Source organism: Lampetra fluviatilis, chromosome 18, assembly GCF_964198595.1.
Source record: "Lampetra fluviatilis chromosome 18, kcLamFluv1.1, whole genome shotgun sequence".
Taxonomy (NCBI): domain Eukaryota; kingdom Metazoa; phylum Chordata; class Hyperoartia; order Petromyzontiformes; family Petromyzontidae; genus Lampetra; species Lampetra fluviatilis.
In genome coordinates, this window is record NC_136292.1 from 5304811 (window position 1) to 5331719 (window position 26909).

The following is a 26909-nucleotide window of genomic DNA, read 5'->3' on the forward strand; positions in this document are numbered from 1 at the left end:
GCTTAAGAATAAAAGCACCGCATCACTAAATCCATTCATCACACGGTGACATCTGTGAACACCCAGCGCCGACACAAACACAACTTAACAAACACCGCTGATATAAAATCAGCGACACAGCGTAGTTGGAATTGGCCCTGGAGCAAGGAATCAAATGGGGGGCCCATGCCTCCATTCTGCCCCCCCTCCCCTTTATCCGCAACCCAACTCCTGGGCCGCTGCGGTGCAAAGGCCCCGGTGCAGTTGCACCGCCTGCACACCTGCTAGCTAGGCTACCGACTCTGTGCGCCACGGTGGCGAGATGTTACCTACCTCGCCTGGTTCGATCCCGACTCCAACGCCTGCTGTATATTTGGAGTTTGCATGTTCTTTCTAATCGTTCTCTCTAATCGTTCTCTCTCTCGCTCTCTCTCCCCGTTGTTGCGTGGATTTTTCTCCGGGTGCTCCGGTTTTCCCCTCCACATTTAGAAACGTTCATTTAGAGTATTTGGCAGCTATACATTTCCACGCGATAAGCCACTTCGTTGAGCTATCATTTGTGATTGCCAGGTCGCTTCTGAAAATAACTATATAGCTCAGTGGGGCCTTACTTAGTAAAATAAATTGTTTTAGATTTGTGAACGTTTGGACCTTTATGGGAAATTTACTTTGATCCGTGACTGGTTAAACAAGAAACACTTTTTAAAACTTACGGATGTGCCGTGCCGTTCAAAGCATTTTTTTTACTTTCGCGAATCGTGCACGCGCGCGCACACAATGATCCTTCCTCGTTGACAACGTTTGAGCATTATAAAGGATTCCGTTACCTTTCTTCTCTCTCCCCGCTACAGCTTCATGTACGGAGATCTCACCGACAAGGACACCGTTGAGAAAGTGCGGCAGTCCTTTGACAACTACGAGAGCAACTCGTTCGAGATTCTGCTCTACAAGAAAAACAGTAAGTGCGCCCTCGGCTCACGCAAATGCTCGCAGACAGCAGCCACACGCGGCATGACGCAGCATGGATGCGGGCGTCCGTGAGGTTTCAATGCCGGTAGGGGTGAAACAACTCTACGTAAGAATCTCGTTTTTTTTTTAAACAATCACCATCATCTTCTTGGTTCTTTCGGTAAAGTCACGTAGAAGGGAAGTAATAAAATAATAAAAATAAAACATAATAAAATAATTCTCACGACGTTTCGGCCACAACGCAAGCAGCCGTCCTCAGGTGAAAACCAGGTCTGTCGAGGCGACAGCGTCTGACCTGGTTTTCACCTGAGGACGGCTGCTTGCGTTGTGGCCGAAACGTCGTGAGAATTATTTTATTATGTTTAATTTTTATTATTTTATTACTTCCCTTCTACGTGACTTTACCGAAAGAACCAAGAAGATGAATCCCTGCAGTCACGAAAGCTTTAAATCGAAATTCACCATCATCGTCACCAGCCAGTGCCTAATCACTCCAGGTCATCGCCTTCCCTCGCCAATCATTTACAGTCCTTTGTCAATCCACCGCTGGATGAATGCCTCCCACTGCGTGTCAATCATATGGAGCTGTGTAATGATATTTTTACTGGTTCAGACATCGAATGGCTAGGAATTGAACTCGGGTGATGAGGTTCGTCGTGCGGCGCGTGAAAAGTATGGTGCATCCGCACTGTGCGCAAATCTGGAATGGATGTTGGGATTTTGAGAAAAAAATATGCCCACGTATTCACCAGCAAATGATTCAAGTGGCACCCAAGGAATGTAGATGGAGCGATCAAATAAGTTCGTGTGCAGGTGCTGGGTGGATTGTTACATCGCAGATCCGTGATATATTGCAAAGGTTTGGGAAGATCTTCATCCTGCATTGTGACTGATGATGCTCACTCGTGATGATCATTGCCAAGGCCCTCTTGCAAATGAGACTCATCCTGGTCTCGTGATTTTTTACCTTCTTAAACTAATAAACTTGACTTTGATGTTGATGATGATGAATCTCCCAACTCAAAGCTCTGATCCAGTTCATGTTCATAAAGCAGTGCGCTAACCATTTCACTCCCGCTCCCCCCCCCCCATTACTATTTATGACATGAACTAAATCTGCAAACGGCAGCGCTGACTCAGCACCCATGGTATTACCGCGTGCGGGGGTTAACACAACCCACAGAAACACAACAAAACATGCAGGGAAATTAACTTCGCGGCATTATCGTCAGCAAACATATATATTTCGGTCAAAAATGTGTAACCTTGCACTGTATTAGCTCCACACAGCTATATACATTTACAATGGGACCCACAGAGCCCATTTTAATGACACGGAATTTGTTTGCGTTTTTTTTTTATTCCTCAATTTTATTTTTTTAACCTTAAACGTGGCCGTATCTGCTGCAATTGCGCAAAGCTCTCCCGGCATGCGGTGGTTTAAAAATTGCTTCTAAAGCGTTCACAAGGGAGGATGATAAGGAGGTAATTATTCACGCTGGACGGTCAGGCCTCGACTGCACAGAGCAAAGCCACTGGGTTCTCTCCCAAAATTCGCTACCAACGCAAAGAGGGGCGGGCGGGCGGGGGGCTGGGGGGACGACGACAAAACATCGAGCACATTTTCTAAATTTTTGCTTTGTTACAAAAAAAAAAGATAAAGTGCATCGCGAACACGGCGGCGTGGCACGAATCGAATTGCTCGCGTCTCTGCAGAGGGACAGGGAGAGAGCACAACGTGCCGTGGTTGGTGGGGAGGGGGTTGGAGGAAGGGGGGGGGGGTAATTTTACTTATTTTTCCTTTCAGGATATTTAGCAGCGGGGGGGGGGGGGGATTTTGATCGATAGGAGGGTTTTCAGAAAAGGATATTTCGCAGGTTAACAATTCACAACAGAAATGCCCCGAGGTGAGGGGAGATGATTGGCGCACATTTTGCTCCACATTAGGCAGGCGAACTGGTGGAAATCATTAACAGCGCGTGAGTCCGTTACGCCGATCCAATCACGGAATTCCGGCACAGCCTACCAGCTTAGTAATAATGCAACATAAAGCAAATCTAATCGCAGTGTCACTCAGATGAAGATGCGTTGCAGAGGAGCAAGTTCAAGAGGTCCCGCCCCCTGAAGGAGTGAACGCAAACCCTTCGCAGGGGAAGCTCCTGGATCAGACGGAATAACCGTGGACATCACCAAAGAAGCGGGACCAGCCGTCGGAATAAAAACATCTGCCATATTACTTCACTACGTTGTGGTGTCTTTACAGATGTTAAATATCTCAAGCGTAAAATGATGCTTAAATATTTTTCTTATTAAAAAGGCATGGCATACTCACTTAAAATGATTACAGATCCATCCATTAGCTTCCTATCAAACATATCTACATTTTCCCCATGTGCCATTATTCTTATCTTTAGATCCGGTCATGCATCACATGCAATTTCTTAACGAAGATCAATGGGATCAGTAGACAATTTAGACGCAAAACAATCACGTGAGCAGGCTGGGATTTGGGAGAGAGTTGTTTCCACCGTTGACCAAATTCTTCCCGGTAGCCGGATTATGGAATGTAGAGTAGATGAGCAAACATTACATCTCCTTTATAAATCTGTCGTTCCACGTAAAAAATAAATATATTTACGCAACCCATCAGATTCATGAAATAGACGAACGAATAACAGGCTCTGCTATCTTACAGTGACATGCTAATTTCTCACATTAACATCACTAGCCCTGGCCACTTTTTTATGACCCTTGAGCTACACCCATTTCAAACCTTTAAAAACAGTCTGCCTCAGCAGCAGACCATGCTTTCCCACCTGATGATGGACGCTTGTGTTGCGCCCGAAACGTCGTGATTTTTATTTTATTTTATACCTACGTGACTTTACCGAAAGAACCAAAGAGTATGGATTCCTGCAGTCACGAAAGCTTCAAATCAAGATTCAACGAATAACAAATTGCATTATTCCGAGCTTTTGATGCAGTCGTTCATCAAATCCAAACAAAGGTATTTAGAAACGTCATTAACCACTCACGAGGATGGAAGGGCGACAGTGAGGCTGCATGCAAGAATGTAACAGAATAAACATCACTAGCAGAGTTGAGCAGAGTCGAGCAAAAGTATATTCGCGGCGGCAGCAGCATGAGAAGACAGTTTGTGAAAATTGTATTGGAAAAATAGATGCATAAACATAATTCGCTGATGACATAGGCATAATACGAACATGTACAACTGAACTACAGGAAACGATTTCAGGACTTCATAATAGGCGGCAAAGTGGGCCTCAAGATGAATGTGAGCACAACGAAGGTCACGTGCACTACGCTCGCTATACAAATAAAGATATTTGTTGGAGGGACACAGCCGGAAAATGTAACCAGGTACGTATTATTATTGAAGGTGGACTAAGATCAAAATGATTAAATAAAGAGGCCAAAGAGAGCAGGTTGGAGTGCCCATGGAAAAATGCACTTGATAATGGATAGTGACATACCAATATACTTACAGAATAAACATTCGTTTCAGTGCATATTTTTTTTCTGGCTACGACACGTGGATTTGTAAACAACGACACTCGCAAAGGAAACGGAACAAAAGCTGAAAAAGTGCGCAAGAATAATGGAAAGGCAAATGCTTGGAATTGCACCGAGAAACAGAGAGAAAGCAGAACACGTGGGATAGAGGAAATTTATACTGGTAGGAACCTCCTGGTTACACCAGCCCACAGGGGATTATTGTGTCCGTCGTGCAGGGAGGGGCTGGGTGGGGAGGGGCTGGGTGGGGAGGGGAGGGTGGGGAGGGGCTGGGTGGGGAGGGTGGGGAAGGGCTGGGTGGGGAGGGTGGGGCTGGGTGGGGGGTGGGAGAGGTGGGGCTGGGTGGGTAGGGGCTAGTCACCCCGTGGTGCCCTTATAAAACTCAACGTTTAACCTACTCACGCCGGCTTGTGCCCGCCCTCACAGTCGGGCATATTTGCGGAATACACCACGCCGCCGTTGACCCTGCAGGCCATTGACCGAGTAACCCAACGTTCCTATCAACTCCCTCCGCAGGAATGTGTTGCAAGTTAAGAGACGTCATAATGGGTGGTAAGAAGATTCTCAATTCGGATTGGGAAGGACACCATGTCACTTTTGCGGGATGTCAGCGATTGGACGAGACCTGCGATGGAGCGGCAGCCAAAGGAGGGGAAACGCGCCCGGGAGGGCGACCGCTACGGAGACGGAGTGATGAGATGAATCTCTCGTGCAGGAGTGAGATGGGATTCTTGCATTGCGAGGCCGTGTGCGTAGGGCGACGACTTGGGGAGGCCTTCATCCAGCCGGGGCGGAAGTATTGTGACTTATAGTGATGAAAATAAAAATGCACAGCACTCGGGGCCAATGAAGCAGCAAAGGTTATGTTCCCGCTAGCCGTCGGATGGTATGGGCTTAAAAGTAAAGACATTGAAGCACGGACAATATAAGTGTGCTACAGCAAATAGCCCGTTAGGGCAATAAGAGTTCCATGGTTTTATTTATTATGTACGAATTATGCATCGTTTTACATACTTACAGGGGTGTGACATTATTCTGCATTCATGCATTTCTAACAGGGTCGGCGTTTAACCCGGACAGCCTGGAAATTGCAATTTGTGTTTGGGTGGCAGAAATCGATTTGTGCTGAGCTCTGGTTCTGGTGTTGCGTGAAACTTCATGAGAGTAGTGCGCTGCACAGGTCTGATAATAGACACATTATGCTGACTGAGGCATATGTCCGGGTTTTGATATTCAGTGGCAAACGTGGCCAGCTTGATTTGTAAGGAAATCCAATCAAGTCGGGTGAATTCCATCCGGCACCATCTTGCCACGGCAACATTATCCCCTCAGGACAAATCCCATCATCACCATTATTAGCCACGATCAATCCGCCACTGTATGAAAGTCTCCCCAAGCCATCTCTCACGATTCTGTGATGTAACGATCCACCCAGCGCCTGCACACAGAATGTATGTATGTTGAACTTCTTTCGCACCGTACATATCCGGAGGTACAGGGAAACGACAACAAACTAAACACAAAAAAGCTGAATTTAGATTTAAAGCTTTCGTGACTGCAGGGATTCATATTTTTATTATTAAAACATTTTCCTTCTACGTGACTTTACCGAAAGAACCAAGAATACAAAAAAGCAGTTCTAATTAAATTACTTTTCTATTTCGACTTCCTAGCATCGGAAGCAAGAACGTTCCAGACGGCTTCAGAAACCCAAAAAATGCGGGATTGAATTTATCCATCTTCGCGCTGGATGACCTCTCGGACGCATTCCATTCTTCGGCTGCCGCTCCATCGCTATTCTTGATCATTGGCCATCATCCCTTCTCGTGATGTCGTCCTGTCCAAGGGCACTTCACTTTTCTCATCGGTTTGAATGATGCCATCATCCTGCGCACGTCCCCCCCTCTGTCTCTCTGTGCTATTACAATCGTGGTGCATCCCGCTTCGCCCCAACTTGCAACACTTTGCAATTTTTGTTCAATTTTATTTTTTTAAATGATTATGTTCCTGAAACAAACATCATTGTAGGCAGGTAGTAAACACCAGTGATTATATATAAACTCATTCTTTCAGATCAGATCCATACAAGACGTTGTTCCATACCCCCTGCAGCTTACGATCTGCACGCAAAAAAGACAAAGATCTCCCATATACCATTAACAGACTGTTGGGGCAAGTGCTGTTAGCGAATACCAATGAAGGCTGGCACGGCACACGAGGGGGTGGGTGGGTGGCCAGCACCACGCCGAGACACCTTTGTCTCCCTAGTGGTGATGTTCACACACCGCATCAGAGGCTGAGTCGACCTCGGGAAGGCCCAGGGCCGTTTCAGATATTCGTCGCTGGTGTTGACCGTGAGCGGGAATCGAACTCGTGTGCCCAGGTTCGTAGCGCAGTGCGCTAACCCCTACAGGATGGTTTCCTCCCCGCATACTCACAGAGCCCAACACACATTAGTGTGCTAACTGCCGCTCCGCCGCACACAGACACGCACAGACGCTCGCAACGATTGCGCAGGGGGCCGCCCTGGAATAACGCAACAAGTGGTGAGATTTAACACGTAGGCTTTCGCGACCAATGTTATTCATAATCAACGTTTTTGGGTTTAGATCGCGTTATTTATAAATGTGTCGTAACCCTCCACCACCCGACACGGCCAATCAGTAAAAATGTGTCACGTTGACAAAAGACAAATAGTTCACTGCTTTAGCCCACCGGTGTGGCTTCAACACACCGGTGGGCTAAAGCAGTGAACTAGGTGTGTTGAAGCCACACCGGTGGGCTAAAGCAGTGAACTATTTGTCTTTTGTCAACGTGACACATTTTTACTGATTGGCCGTGTCGGGTGGTGGAGGGTTACGACACATTTATAAATAACGCGATCTAAACCCAAAAACGTTGATTATGGAGGTGGTGAGATGTGGGCGGTCGCGTGTTCGGTCAACAAGCGGGGGTGGGGGGGGGTAGAGGGGGGGATGCAATGATGCTGTTGGGATGGCTGCGACCCAAGACATTTTGTGTGTCGACACGTCTGATAAAAAAAATCCTCGAACTCTCTCTATATGAAAAAGGGCAATGTCAGTGTGTGCATTGTAAAGGCCAATAGGTGTCTGGCACGTTTCACGTCAGAATCCTGTCATTCCGTTTGGTCGTGAATAGGTTCTGAATTCATTCAGCGATGAGGTGGATAACAGACAGCCCGATTCAAACCCGTGAGATGTCAACACAAGGGTAAATACACAAACAAAGATCCCCCGTGTAGCCTTAAGAGACTTTTGGGGCAAATGCTGTCTAGCGAGCACCTATGAAGGCCGACACGGCACACGAGGGGGTGGGTGGCCGGCACCGCGCATAGCCACCTTTGTCTCCCCAGTGGCGACGCTTATCACCCCCCCCCCCCTAGGGGAGGCCCAGGACCGGTTCAGATAAAGGTCATCGGTGTTGGCCGTGGGCGGGCATAGAAACCCGGGTCGCCGGGTTCGTAGCGCGGTGCGTTAACCACCACACTACTGCTCCCCGTAAAGTCACCACAGCACATATACACACGCACACACACACACGATGAAAAGAGCCATCTCCGGTGGAAGACAGCGTGACACCCTTCACCAGAGGTCGCAAACGCGTTTTGATTCCCTACCCGTACCCGGCCGCACCAGGGTCGCAAATGGGTACCCGTACCCGGCCGGGTACGGGTACCGATTCCCTACCCGTACCCGTACCCTACCCGAAATGAGTGACAAACAGTTACTCACAAGTGACCCACGGCCTACCCGTACCCGTACCAGGGTCGCAAACGGCTATCCGTACCCGTACCCGGCCAGGTAGCCGGGTATCGGGTAGGGTACGGGTATCGGGTACCCGGTTGCGACCTCTGCCCGTCACCCTGCCACCGGTCTACGCAAGACCCGAGCCAGATCGGCGTCTCGCGCACATCTCCGGCGTTTCGCTCGATGCGCCCGCGGAGGCCCGATGAAGCTCCATGGCAGCCGAAGAAGATCCCCGTGGCACGCGGAGGAAGAAAAGAAAGAAGCAAAACAAAACATACGGACATCGCGCCGAACGCCGAATGACACGCGGCTCCAACGACCGCGCAGCACGACGGCGGGAAGCCCACGCGGTTGTCTCCCTTGCTCCTTCAGCTCGTGTCGGAGCACGGCTTTGGATAATGCCGCGGAGGAGATGAGAGAGGCAGCCGCGGCCGTTCCCTTGGTTGAAATAAAAATAGGCTTCGGGTGAAGAGTCGTACAGAGGCCCCCCCTCCCCCCCTCGGGAAAATCTGCTTCAACACAACAATGTCCTCATGAGTAGTATGTGTGATTGAAAGTAAATCATAAGTGGGTGAAACACGTGGTTGACGATGCTGACGATGCTGGATGGGGTGATCTGCGGCGGAAAACGTCGTGCGAAGTCGTCAACATTTTGTTTGCTTTTCAACTTTCCCGTTCGCTGAAAAACAATCTAATCATTTGGCGTATTTGTCCACGAGGCAACTCGATGTTATTGGCTCTGTCGGGAAGTGGAGGGTCACAGTAAAAAAGGGGCGTTATGCCTCTTCGACAATCTAATCAAAATTAAACTAATTATGATTCCGAAGATTGGTGATGAAGGTCTACGTAGAAATTGCATTTATTAAACTCCTGAAGCAAGTCGGCTGCATGTTGGCCAGAAAATAACAGTACAGTAAACGGATTAAATAGCATCAGTTTAACACGTAGTTGGCTTTCAAGACCAATATTTTCTATAATCAGTTTAACACGTAGGCTTTCGCGACCAATATTATTCATAATAAAGTTTTTGGGCTAGATCGCGTTGTTTATAAATGTGTCGTAACCCTCCACCACCCGACACGGCCAATCAGTAAAAAAGTGTCACGTTGACAAAAGACAAATAGTTCACTACTTTAGCCCACCGGTGTGTTGAAGAGTGAAAGCACAACATTTACAATTTTTGAGTACGACGCAATTCGCCAGATGATGCTGGATGCAATTACCAGCGAAACGTCGTAACCCAAAAACGTTTATTATGAATTATCTATAATAAAGGTTTTTGTGGGTTATATCGCGAAAAAAATTAATGTGTCGTTCAACCCGCTACCACCAGACACAGCCAATTAGTAAGGTTTGTCACGTAAATAAAAAGTGCCAATTAGTGACTACTTTAGCACACCGGTGTGTTGTTGACTACTTGGTAGTCACTAATTGGCACGTTTTGTGCTGAAGTAGAACTAATTGGGATGATATGTTTACATGACAAAGTTTACAAATTGAGTGGGTGGTGGCAGGTTTAAGGACACATTCATATTTACGCGATTTAACTTAACAAAAACCTTTATCATGACTAGAATCTGTGTTCGGATTTTAGCGGTTGTCCCTCCTGAGTGTGGATTTTCTTTGATTTCTCCAGGATCCTTCCAGAAACCAATCACCAACATTCATAGAATTGGCCAAACATCTTACAGCAGGACCCTCCTGAAAAAAAGTATTGAGAATTATTTAGACTTTTCCTGATAAACCGAGGACATTGTGATTGTTTTATTATTGGTATGAATACCATTTTGTGATTAGTAAATGCTCACAAACAACACTTGTCCAAGTCCAGTATACAACCTGGTTACACACTCTGCAATGTGAATAATGTAAACTTTATTTCTTAAATCAGTCCTTTGTCGATCGACTGCTCAATGAAGGCCTCCCCATGCCGTGTTGCTCAATTCACGATACTGAACCATGCCGGTCTGAGCAGGTTAGTCAGTGCACTACTGCTGTTAGCCATGGCCAGGAATCAAACTTTGGTTGCTGAGTTAATAGCGCAGTTGCGCTAACCACTGCGCTACGGCTCCTCAATCATACACGGTTTGATACAAAATATATATCCATTGTTTTTTAAGTTATTATTTGACTCCATCTTGACATGCACATTTCAACCAGATATTTTGTCCAGTAAAGTTTGATTTAATCCATTAAATTGTAAGGGGGTAACAAAAGCAAGATGTATATATATATAAAAAACATGAATTTCATTATTTAAATGTAGATGATAATCTGCCTGGGGTAGCTCTTGGAAAATTATCATGATCTTTTTAATGCATTATTCAAGCACTTTTTTCCGTCCCAACTGCAGGTTACAGAGCTAATCATAGGCTTCATTAAATGCTTTGATAAGCCAAATGAGCCTGTTATAATTTCTAAGTGCCCAGTTCAGGTATGCCTTCTACATTTTAAGTCAATTGAATACTTCAAGCATTACTCTGTGACTCACATTAATGGAACGTATTCAAATCGTCAGCTGCCTTCCAGTTAAGTGAAAGTAGAATGTAATCATAATTAATCATAGCTATTGTAATAATCGAGAATGGCTGCAAGTGGTGGCCGTCACCTCGTGTGCACGAGACTCGGTGGATCGTTGCGGGAGAGTGAGAGATGTCGACCGCTTGGGAAGGCCTTCATCTAGCAGTGGATTGCTCGTAATTGCTGACGGTGATGATGGAGTTGCGACACGAAAGTGCGGAGACATCAGGCAATCCCTGTCACTAGTCGGCGCTCACCAGGACATTGCCTCTGCGTGTGCAGTACTTCGTCTTGGTTCTTTCGGTAAAGTCACGTAGAATGGAAATAATAAAATAAAAAAAATAAAACATAATAATATAATATAATAAAAGTATTATATTATATTATTATATTATTTTATTATGTTTATTTTTATTATTTTATTATTTCCATTCTACGTGACTTTACCGAAAGAACCAAGAAGATGAGTCCCTGCAGTCACGAAAGCTTTAAATCGAAATGTGCAGTACTTGTTGCATTGTGGGAGGAAGACATTTGACACACTCCATGCCGCGCTTGTGCAGGGAGCCCCATCTGGCTCTACGTGCAGGTGGCGCCGATCCGCAATGAGGCGGACGAGGTGGTGCTCTTTCTCAGCACCTTCCGGGACATCACCCCCTTCAAGCAGCCCATCGAGGACGAGAGCACCAAAGGTACACGACGGCGCGCTCGCTCTGCGACGCGAGGCACGGGGCTTTCGTCCGTCGGTCCGTCCACCCGTGCGTGCCAACGACGGCTCTCACCGACACTCGCGCACAGAGTCCCACCCCCACCCACCCCCACCCACCCCACACTCTGTGGCGCTGGGTGAAATCCGCCGTGCTCTTTCGCGTGCCATCATTCCTGACGGGGCGGCGAAAGTGCCCGCTGCCGTCTGGCTGCACTGCCCCTCCCCCCCAACCCCCCCCCCCTTCTCTCGTTGAGCAAAAGCTCGAGCTGAGCCGATTGTCTCTTTCGCGCACCCTCCGAACCCCGCCCGTTTGAAGTGAAGGGACGGCAACAAGAACACAGCAACGGCAAAAGACGGCGGCAGGCCCTGCTGCGTATTTGATCTATTTGATGGAGGGGTTTCTTTTTTTCCCCCTTGCATTGCTTTTTTTTGTTCTCTTTCATTCCCCACCCCCCCCCCCTGAAGACAATCTATTTCGGGAGATCCACCGGTCCAATCAATTTCACCCCGACACATCTCGGTAACGTCGCCACGAGCCGGACCGTCCGCTCGCTCGCTCGCTCGCACGCACGTGCGCGCATTCACGCGCGGTGGAATAGCAGCAGCTGCCAGCGCAACCCTGCACAGCGCACGCGTGTGCGCCTGTGAGCGCACGGAGCTTGTCGGCTGAAGCGCGTTTTGTGCGTCGCTCGGCCCCTTCACGGGCATTGGCCAATCGCTGAGTGAAATCCCGGCGTGAGTTTTCACCGCCGTCCGCACTCCGTTGGTGCCCTGCCGATTGTTTATAGCTGCCGTTGCAACTTGTTAGCGCAGCCGCCTCCGCCACGATCATCGTCGTCGTCATCATTCATGAGAAGCGGCAGCAGCAGCAGCAGCAGCCACGGTCTATCTGCTGCTGGATGAAGGCCTACTCTCACCTCCCGCACATGAGCTGATCTCAATGGTCCGTCACCACGGCGGTCAAACTATCGGTCGTGCTCCTCGGCTGCCACTCCATCGCCGGTGTTATGCATCGCCGCATTGTGACGCGTACAGCATCTCTAATGGCACGTTCATTTGCCGTGCCGAGGACCACGCTGAGATATAAAATATAGCGTGTCACCTCTCCCCCTGCTCCATTGCATGCTCTTAACCCTTGGCGCGATTCTCACAATGACCCCGGCTACTCTTGTAGAACTGGGACAATGATCGGGGTGGATTTGATTCCATTGCGGATAATTGTGTCCGACTATCTAACTCGGTGGTGGTGCTGGTTGGCACGTGTTGGTCGCCTCGCGTATTCCATTCCATAAACGGTTTACTGAACGGTCCGCAATTTATTTTTATCTCCACGAGCTTTCAAATCTAAACATGTCGCTTTCGTGCCAAGACTATTAAAAGGAATGCTTGGAAAAAGAAATCAATGAATACTGACACTTGCCATTCAGTGTAGCCTTTACATTTTTAACAATAAATGTAATTGCTCTGCATGGTTCGATTGGGTGAGTTGTTGCAGCCATCAGTAATCGTGTTGGGTCAGTGAATTAAAATTTTCTCTAGCATCACGGATGACTGAAGTTGGTAGAAGATGTTCCAAAATATTAAACTACTCGAAGACGGATACGTTTGTTTTTTCTAAGCTGAACTCTCTTGGCACGTGATATCAATGCTTAGGGCAAGTTGGCACGGAGAACGAAACATCTTCAGATTTTCATCTGCTCCGTTTTGATGATAGCCGAATAATTGAATTGCTGCAATAATTAGATGAATTAAATCAATTCATTAACGTTAAAATCATCTTCAATATCATACAAATGTAGTTTTTTTTTTAAAATAGAGATGTAATTTTTTGTACATTTCGATTAGGACTTTTTCGTATGCTTAACCCTTACGTCACAGGCACTTGCGCCTGCTTTTTTAAGATGAAATGTAAATACTTTGCGGCTTTTTCTCGTGCGAGCGTTGTGCTTGGTGAGTTCGAGCCTTAGATATAAAAAAGAGACTTTAGTAAAATAGCCGCGCTCGAAAAAACAGTGTTTCCTCCAAAACATTGGCATCGATCGATCAATTCGGTTCGGCATGATGTGGAAAATATTCAGTAGCACAGAGGTTAAGTGCCACTCACGTGCATTAAATTGGAAATTAATGATTAGGGAACTGGGAGCTCTGCTGCTCACCCAGTGAGGGACCTTGGACTTAATAATGAGAAATGTGAAAAGTATATAATGTGGCTGAATAATTTATGGACAAGGTTACGCACTCGTACGTTTAAAATTATTTAGGATTTTACATTATGAAATGAAAACGTGATGCATGTGTGGACGATGAGTGTGAGCGGCGGCGAATAATGTTTAAGGGCAAGGATATTAAAATCGTTTGTGCATTCCTCATTGTGTAAGATTTTGATATTTTTATCGCCACAATTTTTTTTTACGTGTGATTAGCACGTGAAGAAAAGGCTTCAGGATAAGACGATATTATCTTTAATACTAATAATCACAAAACATTTTTTTGGAAAACATGTTCTCGTCTCGTGAAAATATAAGCACGTTTGCGAAACCTAATTGCGACGGAAATGGGTTAACACAGAAAACCATCCACTCATGTTTCCTTAAAAAAGAAAGATCCGTCACGATAAAGCACTGACCAACGCTCTTTTATGCCGCTATTACATTTTTTAAAGGCGCTTGATTTACTGGGCTGTTTTTCCGCGCATGTAAATAGTCCAATTATAATGACCAGAGCTTAATATTTATCATGCGCATTTAATGGTTCGGCCCCGTTTTGAAAGGAAACAAGTACATATAGTTTAACGCCGCGCTAAAACCATGCCCGCTTCCCGCTCCGGGCATTGTTAATGCATTTGCTTCTGATTAGGCGCCGCGGCGATTGCGCAACCCGCACATTTGCGGTGGAAATGGCCGGACTTTCCCCGTGAGAATTACATTTCTACTCCGGGCGATGAGTCCGTTGATTCAATTCGTTTCTCCCCATCGTGCGCCTTAAGGTGAACAATCTCCACTCACAGCGGCAGTTGTGGCATTCGACAAAAACGGCCTCCGAAACTCTCCCTCCGCGGAGCAACATTGGCACACCCCCCAAACGCCGCAATGGAAATTGCCGCGTTCCGGTAATGGCGCTGGCTTTGTCTTGCGAATGCTACGCGCTGTGCACGGCAGGGACCAGTAAAGTCAAAATAAGGAGGGGGAACTTAACGAGAAGCAAAGACTTACATCTAGACACCGTAGACTTACTTATTGTGATATTCATATTCTTAGGTTTTTTTCTGTGGGTCTCTGCGTGAGCATGTGGGTATCTTTGTGAGTTCTAGAGGTCTCTGTGTGAGTCTGATGGTCTCTGTGCGAGTCTGAGGACCTCTGTGCGAGTCTGTGGGTCTTTGTGTGATTGTCTGTGAGTCCCTAAGTCAGAGGTCCCATTATTGCTCGGATTTAAATCTCCACGAGCTTATTACTCTGTGCCTCGTCTCTCGTCCCAATCCACTGTCCTCACATCTCGTCCCACCGCATCCTCCCATCTCTCACGCTCGGTCTCCCCCTCTGCTCCGCCTGCCTTGCACCGGTGGCATCCCTACAGCCCTACTAATCTATGGGTCTCTGTGCGAGTCAGCAGATCTTAGTGTGATTTATGTGGGTCTCTGTATCGGTCTGTGGGTATCTGTGTGATTTCTGTGGGTATCTGTGTAAGTCAATGAGTCACCGTGAGAATCTGCGGGTCTCTATGTGAATCAGAGGGTCTCTGTGCTGGGTCTGTGGGTCTTTGTGTGATTTATGTGGGTCTCTGCGTGAGCATGTGGGTATCTTTGTGAGTTCTAGAGGTCTCTGTGTGAGTCTGATAGTCTCTGTGCGAGTCTGAGGACCTCTGTGCGAGTCTGTGGGTCTCTGTTTGATTTTATGTGGGTCTCTGAGTGAGCCTGTGGGTCTCTACGTGAGTTCTAGGGGTCTCTTTGTGAGTCTTATGGTCTCTGTGTGAGTCTGTGGGTCTCTGTGTGAGTTATATGGGTCTCTGTGTGAGTCTGCGGGTCTCTGTGCCATCTTCTCCTTAAATATAGGGCACCACTGTTGCGAGATGTTAACTACCTCGCCTGGTATACAGGAGGTCGTGGGTTCGATCCCGACCCTGACGCCTGCAGTATATTTGGAATTTGCGTGTACTCCCGTGGTCGCGTGGATTTTTCTCTGGGTCCTCTAGTTTTCCCCTCCACATTTAGAAACACGCATTTAGAGTATTTGCCTTCTATACATTTCCACACGATAAGCCACTTCGTTGAGCCAGCTCGCTTTTGAAAAATAGCGTTTTAGCTCAGTAGGCCTTACCTGATCAAATAAAAATAATACATAGTAATATACAACACGTAACAATATACACATTTGCACACGATTTTATGCACATATCATTCGTGTAAATCGTCATTATTAATCAATGAATTGATTAATCCACGCATTGTTCCCCACCTATTAAGCAAGTGCTTTACTTTTGAGAAGCTGCTGTGCTTGGTGATATCGCTGTAAGCCCATCGGCATAGCCAGAGCACGGTCAAACAAATGGCACGGGAAATATGGCACAGGCAAAAATGGCACGGGGAAAAACGGCACTGGAAAATGTGGCACGGTTAAACAAATGGCACGGTAAAAATTACACAGTCAAAATAGCACAGCTAATAATCGTCGAGAGTTAGTGTTAATCATCTATTTCATTCAGATCTGTATATAACTGTTAGTACAGTACTTCCAACTGTGAGTTTTCACTTATGCCATTTTGACCTGTGCTACATTTTCCTGCGCCATTCCCTGCCCCTCCCCCCATGCCATTTTGACATAAGATCGGCAGCTCGTGGATGTGTGAACACCCTGCTGACCGGTAAGAAATGGAACGTGCACCCATCGGATAGTGGCAACATAGAATTGTGCAATCTGAAACAAATAATCGGCGAATGTTGCACCTGGCACGAGAATGACCGCTGCAGCCTCAGCAGCAATGCACGGCGAGCAAGGCACTGCTTCTTCCATTTGGCAATAGCAAAATAAAAACCAAAGACTGCTTGCTTGGTAAAGTTTTCACATTACAATTATTGAACCTTCTTGCCATCCGAGGATGAATCTGGCTCTTGTGTCTGCAGTTGTGTAACGTTTTCGTTTTTTTTGGAACTCGCACAAAGAAGGGCCATATGTGCGATGGTCTTTGTTGAAATTTCAGGGAAACGGCTCCAAAGTCGCCGGTAATCCAGAGGCACCCCACCACCTGCCCTATTTGCTAGATTGTCAACGCAGCTTCACCAGACCCCCGATACTGCAACAAAATTGATTCTTGCAGCTGAAAATACATTATTTGTGCTTGTTTGTTTCGTTGTTGTTCAAAATATGGCTCTATCATGGGACTTTTTTTGCCAGTAGGAAAGCATGAAAAATAAGAATAGGTTTTACCTCTATTACGCTGGTCAACACACTTTTTCTGGCATAAGGTATTCCAACGATTTTAATGTAAATTTGGGGTGCTGATTCCAAATCTGGCATCAGTTTTTGTCTATCACATCAGGTTTTTGAGATATCAAATATTGCATTTTCAATAAAAACTGCAGAATAAAAATATTAAATAAATGAGGATATCTACATAAAATGATATCATAAACACACTATCCTAAAAATACAGCACCATATTTTAACACTAAAGCAGTCACTGACTCGCAACAACTTGCAATCATAAGTGACAGAGTTAATTTCGGGTAAAATCAATGAAAATGGGGTATGCCGATAGCATAAAAATGAGATGTGATAGAGCAAATCTGAGATCAGATTTCGAATCAGCACCCTGAAATTAGTCTAAAACAGCTGCAAAAGTCCAGGCCAGAATTTTTTTTTTTGTTGACCAGTGTTATCAGAGCATGTTTGTTTGCACGTTCACCACAGGTACGTGTGGTTAATGGAGACTTGATTCCTGGCAAAATGTATCGATTCGCTGTTTGAATATCTTAACACCAGTTTAATTGCCAGAAAGCGTTAAACCTATGAAGATTTTTTTCCATACAAAATGAAGCTATTCGCGTTTCCCGCTCGCGGCCCCTGCTTGACGCAACAACGGAATACGCGGCTGCATAGATTTACGGGGACGAGGCTGCTGCCCCCCCAAAATGTCGATGGTCACAACGAGGCGCGACGAGAAGAAGATCCCTCCGAGGCGTGCACGTGGCTTGGTTCTTTTTTTTGACCCCGCGGGAATAGCGCGGGAGGAGCACTGCAAGCGGGGCTGGGGAGCGGGGGGGAGGAGAGTCATCTCCATCGCCGTTTTTTTTGCGGCCCAGCGTCAGTGTGCGCAGAAGGGCCTTGTGGAGGTGCTTCTGTGAGAGCGTCGCAGCTACTAACACCACAGTGCCCTGTCGTCTCATGCCTCGCGCCTACGAGCGATGGAAACCATGTTCATGGTGGCACAGGGACGTGACCCATTCTGGCCTCCGAAAACTGCACCAGGACCCCATGGATTATGCTCCCCGTGCTCCAGAAGCTGTGAGGCTCTGTGGGCTCAGTGTTCTTTACCCACAACCCACCCCACACGGTCTCAGTTAACAGTGTGGTGGTGTTCCGGGAGGGAGTCAGGGCAGACGTGAGACACGCACTCACACCAATTGCTCCTGAAATCCGTTTAAAGGTGACCCGTTATGCACACACTACGGGGAGCACTTTCCCATTTGGCCTGCAGATGCCCCTACTGGACACCTCTGAAAAATAACGTTATAGCTCATCGGAATCGCCCAGTGTCAATAGAGATTCTGATTCTGAAATAGAGTATTCATTACGTGGCAGCCAAAACATTATTTTACATCCCCAGAGCTGGAATTTAGTCAAATTAAGTCAAAACAAAAATGCAATGTGACGGTCTTCTTGTACAGTAATTGGTGACCGGGGCCGCGACATAAACTAAACTACAGTTGAGGAGGACCCGGTTCAACTGTGGGCGCATGAAACCTGCATTCGATAGAGTAGTAAAAATGCTGCAGTGCAGTTTCAACTTTTGACTTATCGCAATTAATAGTCCGCTGAGAGAGCCGGATTCGAACCCATGCGAAGAATGTCCTGGAAACAATTTGGGAGGGGGCAGTGTGGACGGGGGTTGGGGGAGGGGGAGGTTGTTTTTGTCAAGAGTAGCCGTGAACATTTGTGCAGGCCACCTGCCCGGAATGAGGTTCACGCTCCGCCAGCCACTGGCCAAAGCTCATTATCTCAAATATCTCCAACGGTAGCAACGGTGGCGAGTGGTACAGGCGCGTGCCTTGCGATTTGCTCGCGTAGCGCCACTGTTGGACAGAACGGCCTCCACTGCAGCGGGAGCTATAGAGAGTTCTCCCCCCCCGTCCCACCATCGCCAAAGGAGTTGTTTTTTAGCTACTATCACATGTTAAGGGGTGGGGGGGGGGGGAAGTACAAACAACATCTTGGAAGAAGGTGCGGGTACCCACACTCTACCCCATTATCTGCCGATCGGCTAACTGTGCCGGTGCCCATTTATACAGCCGGGTGGGGACAGAAGCGGTGCAGGAGGGCGGTTCGGGGCTGGGGGGTGGGCTTTAAAAACTTGAGCAGCAATAGCGGACACCATGGCCTGAAATTCTGCACAAGGGGTAATGCGTTTATCCGAGACCCCCGTTATTTCACTGGGAGCAATTTTCTCGCGGAGATACACAGCTCGTGCACAGCTGGGCGGCTATTGCTGTTTGCCGTGCCACCCAGTTGCCTCGTGCCGATATGCTAATCCCGAATGCCTGCGGGCGATAAGCACGCTCGCTCGCTCGCTCTCTCACGGGATGATTCGCGGCAATTTGAAGAGATCGCGCTCCATGACGCCTACAAACACGCCTGTAAATGTGATGTTCTGTGCAAAAATGCGCCGCATTTGAGTGCGGCGTAATCGGAAATTTTTTTGCCGTCGGGTTGCATTTACCCCGGGAGGACCGAATCCACAGGTCCTTTGCCGGAAAGTTGCCAAATAAAAACTCATCACTAAAAAAAGGACGGCAGGCGTTTTATTACTTGAGCAAACCGAATGTCTCTCCAGGTCAATTAGAGATGTCTCAGTCCACGTGGACGGCAGCCAGTGGCCATGTTCTATCCGCTGTTTGGATGCCGCCGGTGCCGCAATCCGTCTCAGGGTGCCGCGCGCGAACTGATCTCGTCGCTCCATCTCCACCACGGCGGATCTCCTGTCGGGGATAATGTCCCGTTACTTATTTATTTGCCATCCTGCCATCAGTGCGGTCCGTCGGTTATCCGTCATCCCGTCTGGCGGGCGTGTCCATTCGCTGTCTGAGACGATCGCTGTTGATATCTCCGATTCGAGACGTGTCCATCTGATCCACGTACCTTCTTCTCCGATTGCTCAGTGTCATTTTCAGCAGCTGTCTCTCTCTCTCTCTGTCTCCCCATGCTGCTTCCCTTCGCTTTAACAGATTTTTTTTCATTTCTTCACATCTCCTTTTGTCAGTGCGCAAGTTTCTGATGCATAGGTCATCGGTGGCAGCGTGCGCTGATTGAAAACTACCAATTTGTGATACGTGTGCGTGTGTTGGCTAAGAAGTTGGCGATTGAACTGCTAAAAATATATCAGTGATGTGATCGTGGCCTTATATAAAATCCCGATGATTGCATTTTAACAATGGAAAACTAAATAATAACCAATTACATTTGAGGCGCTGTTGTAAAATAATTGCTGGCCTACATATATGTATATAATCAAAGACTTTTGGGGCAAGTGGCCATCAATACGCCTAGTCGCCTTTGTCTCCCCAGTGGCGATACTTACACATCGCACCAGGTATTGATTTGAGGCTGAGTCTACCTAGGTGATGGCTGTAAGCAGGAATAGAACTCGGGACGCCTGGTTCGTAGCGTTGCGTGCTCACCATTATTATGCCACTCCATGCCTCATGATCAGCAACAGTCGCAATCTATCCACTGCTGGATAAAGGCCCCTGTCATCCTCATCTGTCATAGTCTCGCGATCTAATGATCCTGCTCGCTGGCTTAGTGTGAGTTTATTTAGTTGCTCCATCTCCATCGCGGTCACCCTCCTGGGCATGTTTCCACACTCCTGGGTGTGTTCCCGTCTTTGGTTTGCATTCTGACACCAATCTAATCCATCAGCCACCATTCATTCTATCAACGTCTCCTACCCAAAGCCAACTTATACTTTTAACTGTCAATATGACGTCTCTTATTTGACATGTGTTCTCTATGCATGTGTTCTTTGTTCCGTCTTAATGTGATTCCCAGCATGCATCTGTCCATGTGTATTTGGACACATTTCAGTGTTTGTTTCATTTTTTTCATCAGCGGCCATGTTTCCAATCCTCGTCATAATAAATTAATGAGTAAATTAGTCGTTTCATTTACTACGTTATTTATATTCTCCACAATTATGCTAATTATTAATTTGAGTTGGGAACCCCATGTTGTAGATAGAATGGCCTTGCCTACAACATCGGCAGTTTTACCAGTGTAGTGGATTCGACTGAGTTGCAGACGTGCACTTGGAGGCGACACATTTATTTAACACACGGGGTAACTGCCCCTTAACAGAATAACAACCTATGGTGGTGACCACCAGCCTAACTACGCTAATCACACCGTAACTGCTACAACGGACTTGACCGCAGCTCGGGTCCCGGTCCACGTGTTGGAGACTCTGTAGGACGTAGAACGTAGACGAAGGCTTCTTCAGGATGAACAACAACGCCGGTCCCTCTGGGCGACCCGGCTGATATTCTCTACGGTGTGGCTGGCCCCGCCCTTGGCCACGACCACCTTCTAGAATCCTCGAGCAAGATCTGTACCCCAACCACGTGACCACCCCTAGCTCCCACTTGGGGGCCCTTTGTAGACTTAACCGGTCACGTGTCCTCTCGGGTCAACCAGAGTGCAACGGCCTCTAGGAACCCCATCCCTACGGCCGGCACTCCCACACCCCATCCTGTAGGGGCCGGCACTGCACGCCAAGCGTGGTGCCATCCAGCGCTGTCAATCAGTGCTCACCGTGCCTCTCGAGGGCTGGTACTGCACCCACACCACGTGGTGTCCGCGATGTCGCTACACCGCACGCCGTGCCTCTCTAGGGTCGGCACAGCACGGTGACATCCCACGATATCACGACACCAGCAATGATTGAAGGAAGCCTGACTTTTTCTTTTGAGAAGACAAATGTGAGTGTTGATGGCGTACCAGTGGGGATTATTTTTTTTGCATTCAATCAATCCTGCTGAAATTATGTAACCCCAGAAGGCCGTGCAGATGATGGGTTTTGTGTAAGAAATGCGTTTATTATTTACGTGGAGAGTGGGATGTACACGCATGGAGGAGGCGAGTTGATGTGTCGGCTGTTCTTTATCATCTGTTGATGATCAAGAGCACTCCAACCTGCTCCTGTTCACCCCCTTTATTTTGTTCCTCATTGTCCAGCCTGCCTTCAACGTGTGTCTTCGCTGTACATACCCCGCTGCGTTGTTCGTTCGGTTATTCCACGACTGGGATATTTAAGTCATGCACTAACATTTAGGAAAATAGGTCCGCAAATTTTCTTCGATTTTTGACGATGTCCACAGCCATCCAGTTATTTCTTCTGGGTCTGTGAGTTTTATATGTTTCATGCTATGAGTGGCTGTAAGTTGCTTTCTCAAGTGAAACATCTATCTTGAATGTCCTCCTTACATGAAAAGTGATTTGTTTCCCGCGTTATATACGATTTCCTTTTTGTGCTACAGCGTTTTATTATTCTGAATCTATCACGCATTATGGTCCCATCGTTCTCTCTCTAAGGGCTACTATTTATGATTTACCAATCATCAACTTCCCTTTTGATGCTTTCATGCTCCCATTGTTTTGTTGTGACATTTTCAATCATTTTTGTGTTGTGTTTTATTATGTTATTTAAGAATTCATTTCATACATTTATGTCCTAATGGTTTTACCGAGTTCTGCATTCCCTATTTTTTTTCATCATCCATTTTTATACCTCTCCTCTCCTTAGACATTTTGGGTTTCAGATAACTTATATTGGTCGTGGAGGTTGTTTGAATAGAGTGCACCACACTGCTCAGTGTGGGTGAGTGCAGTGGAGTACGTGAGGGCAGGAATAGTTCAGATGTCACTGACGTGGCCATGAATCGAGCTCGGGTTTTCCAGTTGTCAGCTCCACGTGGTAATCACTGCACCACCACTCCACCCCTTCAAAAAACACACATCCTTCCAAAAAGTGCCTTGACTGACTGACACGTGATATGGCAAAAACACACAGCACCAACAGTGGACTCCCAGACTGGTTGCACGGTATTTGTTTACCTTAAAGTGAAAAAACAACACTTTATCGTTTTCTCATGCTCATCGCTTCCTGACTGCCACAGAACATTGCGATTAATGGCTGTGAAACTCCATTCCTTTGGCACAAAACCCGGAGCCTCGGTGGCATGGGGACCAAATCTTTCATTCATTTTTCTTAACTCTCCACGCATCCGCTCCTCCCCGCAGGTATCGTCCGCCGCGACGCCACGTGCGTGCGCGCGCGTGCGTGCGAGCCACGGATCTGTGCGTCGAATAATTTGGGAGAATGTCTCTCTCCCTCCGTGCGATGTGCAGGCTGGGCCAAGTTTGCGCGTCTGACACGAGCCCTCACCAGCAGCAGGAGTGCCCTGCAGCAGTTGGCTGCCAGCGCGCACCGCGGGGAGAATGGACACAAGCCGCTGCGTCCAGCCGAGGTGACGCCCCCCACCGCGCCCCCCCCCCCCCGTGCCACCCGGTGTTCGTTTTCGTAAAAACTAAAAATTAGCACGAAAAGCATTCACCCGCCGAAGCGTGCCCGTCTCGCTCCTCCGTCATTTCGAGTGTCACTTGGCTTCTTCTGCAGATTTATTTTCCTGTTTCAAATAAAGTAGCCATGTGTGTGAACTGGCAGGGAGCCGCAGGCAACGCAGGAGCCGTGCTTTGGCCACCCCTGTTGTTAGCGAGCATCTATTAAGGCCGTGGCCAGAAAATACCATGGCCAATCGCTTTTTGTTCCCCAACGCTGAAGTATTCATAAATCGTCACGCCAACTCCGGTTATCCTCGCAGAGCTTTTGGTTTGCCATCGAGCAAAGACGGTCACCGCATCGCGCGCTTTCAGATGCGCTTCTACGGCCGTCTGGAACGCTCTTCTTTCCCGATATTAGGAAGCCACTGGAGCCATGTACTTTCAAAGCTAGATTGAAAACGCATTCCTTTAGAACTGATTTTTGTGTTTAGTTTGTTGTCCTTCCGCCGCACCTCCGATTAGCACGGTTGGCTACATACGGTGCGAAAGAGCTTCAACATAAGCACATAATACTAATTTAAGGCTGAGTTGCTCTAGGGGAGACACACAGCCACTTGTGATATCACTGATTTCATTGACATTATTATCGTTATTAAAGTTTTCATAAAGATTGCAATAAGTAATAAGAACGGGTTTTATCCAAGAAAGCCTCATTGAGTCTCAAGGCTCTCTTGCACGAGGATCCTGCATTGGGAAATTTGCCAAAATTGCATTCATTTATTTTTGGCAAGACATTACATAAATGAGCATATATTTATAAAAGGTGAGTATTTAAAAAAAACTTCATTACTAATTAGCATGCCTCTGTGCTTCATTTTGAATATGAAATGGTACAATATTTGAACTTCCCACTTTATATGTATAATAAACACAAACGCACACAACGACATGGAGTATTCTCACATCACAGACACAATCAAGCTTTGAAGATGAGGCCAGACAACCCATGGGCACCCTTTGGCATCGTAGTTTTGAAGGGGTTTCGGCTGTCATTGCCAAGAACACCTCAAACATTTGGCCTGCCGATATAATTTCGTATTCATGGCAGCGAAGAACGAGTGTTTGAGAAGGGAGCAGGGATGTCAGAAGACCCTTTGCGCTGGAAATGAGACGACTGAGAAATCCGGAAACATTTCCATTGAAGCAAGACGATTTCACTCCGCTGTTTAAAGTCATCAAGAGGGTCAAATGGCCCGGCAAAGTGTTTTTTTTTTATTTGGTACCCGCTGGCGTTGGCCGAAGTCAAGTTTACAAATATTAAATTGGAAGAGCAACAAGGATTGTCGGATTATAATTAAACGCATATTTCAAGGCTTACGCGACGAAACACTGAGCCTCGGAAGAGCTCCGGAGCCGGTGAACAAACAAAACAAAACAAGAGAGAGCGAGTGAGAGCAGAGAGAGAGAGAGCGCGCGAGAAAGATGCAAGAGATGACAGAGCCAGTAGGAGAAAGCCACAGAGTGAGAGAGAGAGAGAGAAAGCAAGGGTGGCAGTCTTTGTAGGATCATTTAAAAGCAGGGTGGCCTTGTTTTGAGTAAAGAGTGTGCTTTGGGGGTAACAGGCCGAGATGCTTTCCCTAATACTCCTCCGGGCATTACGATGTTTCAGGGGGAAGGTCTGGATTCATAAAGAGATGAGCCAGATGGGCTGAATGGATTCCCCCCCCCTCCTCCGATCAAAAACCTTCTCACGGCTCTTATGTCGCTACAGCCCCCTGGATATGAATTAGGGGTTCGACCCGTAGCTTTACAAAAACACACACGGGGGTGTTGTCCAATGGATTGTAAGACGTGGCGCACTCAATGCGACGTGGAGCCGTGACGCAAGTGGTGAGCGTACCGCGCTGTCAACTCAGCGGTGGGATGTTTGAGTCCCGGCTACAGCTAGCAGCAGTCGTGTCTAAACCGGCTTCTGGGTTCCGCCCTCTCCTTCGACAAATCGCACGGACCAAATGCGATGAAGTATGGTCAAAGAACCCCCGTGACTGACGCGGCATGGCCCGGTTTCCGATGTTCACTGATGTTAGCCACGGCCAGGAATTGAATCGAGGTCACTGGGTTCAAAGCGCGGTGCGTAAACCGCCGTGCCACCGCTCCCCACCACCGCCTTATTCGTGGACAATAACTGTATTAATGCCGACACAACTTCTGACACTCTGAGGAAGAGCAATTACCACAGGCATTCGTCTACTTATTATGAGAGTGTTGAGTTATTTCATTTGTGCTTGTGTACCGCTGGCCATGCAATATATCAGCGGTTTTATTTTCTTGTTATGAAATATCTGCGTATGCACATGCAACACTGTTTGTTTGTCAGGCATCGCGTCGTTGATCGCGATTGATTCTTATGCTCGTAATACGTGAAAGGAATCCCACGTTAGAATGGATAATTTAAGAGTCAATCCAAATGACGTGTTCAGCGTACATTAAGTACACTTAATGAAGCGAACGAAGCTGTGTGAAACACAAGATTCGGCACGTTCGTGTATGAAAAAAAACCCACCGAGAAACAACAGAAACGAGGCCAACATTAATTGAATCCCCGATCCCAATCGCCACTCAAGATTCATGACAATTCCTCGAATCGCCGAAGCGAGGAATCGCTGAATAACGGTTCAGGAATTAATGGATTGCATCCGATAAAAGCAACTGAAAGCGACTGAAAAATTACATGGGAAATGCAAAACGCAACTGGGTCAAAATTATGGGAAAAGACAGAGTGATGGAAGACGAAGAAGATTAAGAAGTGGAAGAAGAACAAGGCCAGAATGTGTATCAACTGTGGCAGCACCAAGCCCTGCGCAGTACTAACATCACACGAGGCTATCGGCCCGGTGCTGTAGATGAGAATCAGAATCTGTATTTATTCTGGAGGAATCCGATGAGCTATGAAGCTCTTTTTCTCACAGATGTCCTGTAGGGGCGGGTCAGAAAGTTACATCAACAAACAATACAAAAAAACCAATCCATATACGAGTGCAACATAGAGAAAAGGTAAGCTAGTCACTAAAATAAATATATATAAAGTACAAATTGCACAAGTATATCAATTCCTGCCAATTGCAAACTTTGGACCGGCAGCAACACAGAAAAACAAAAACAACAAAAACAACAACAGTCCCAGACCATTTTTCGATTTCAATCTTTCGTGACTGCAGGGATTTATCTTCTTGGTTCTTTCGGTAAAGTCACGTAGAAGGGAAATAATAAAGTAATAAAAATAAAACATAAAATATTTTATTATGTTTTATTTTGATTACTTTATGAATAAAATATTTTATTATGTTTATTTTTATTACTGTTTTATTTCCCTTCTACGTGACTTTACCGAAAGAACCAAGAAGATGAGTCCCAGACCAGATGTCTGTTGTGCAGGTGGTGTGTCTGTACCAGGGCCCCATGCAGCCAGCATGCGACAAAGTGGGACAACATTTGTCGTCATCATTTACGATATCGTCATCATCAATTGTTTATAACTTGATACCACGCCTCACATAAGTGTACGTCAAATCCCTAAGCACCAACAGAATTATAGACGGGGGAGGGGGGGGGGCACCGTTAATTTTCCTGGCTTCGGGGCCTATGCCAATTGACTGTCGACGGTAC

The 26909-nt window shown here is 46.9% G+C and overlaps 1 protein-coding gene across 1 annotated transcript in view; it reads left to right on the forward strand.

Annotated features, from left to right (window-relative positions):
* KCNH1 (potassium voltage-gated channel subfamily H member 1) overlaps window positions 1-26909 on the forward strand; it is a 142464-nt gene that overhangs the window by 38912 nt on the left and 76643 nt on the right. Inside the window, exons 3-5 of the mRNA XM_078864413.1 lie at window positions 831-937; window positions 11333-11461; window positions 23091-23209. Coding sequence (XP_078720539.1) covers window positions 831-937; window positions 11333-11461; window positions 23091-23209 — 355 coding nt within the window. The remainder of the gene's footprint in view (window positions 1-830; window positions 938-11332; window positions 11462-23090; window positions 23210-26909) is intronic.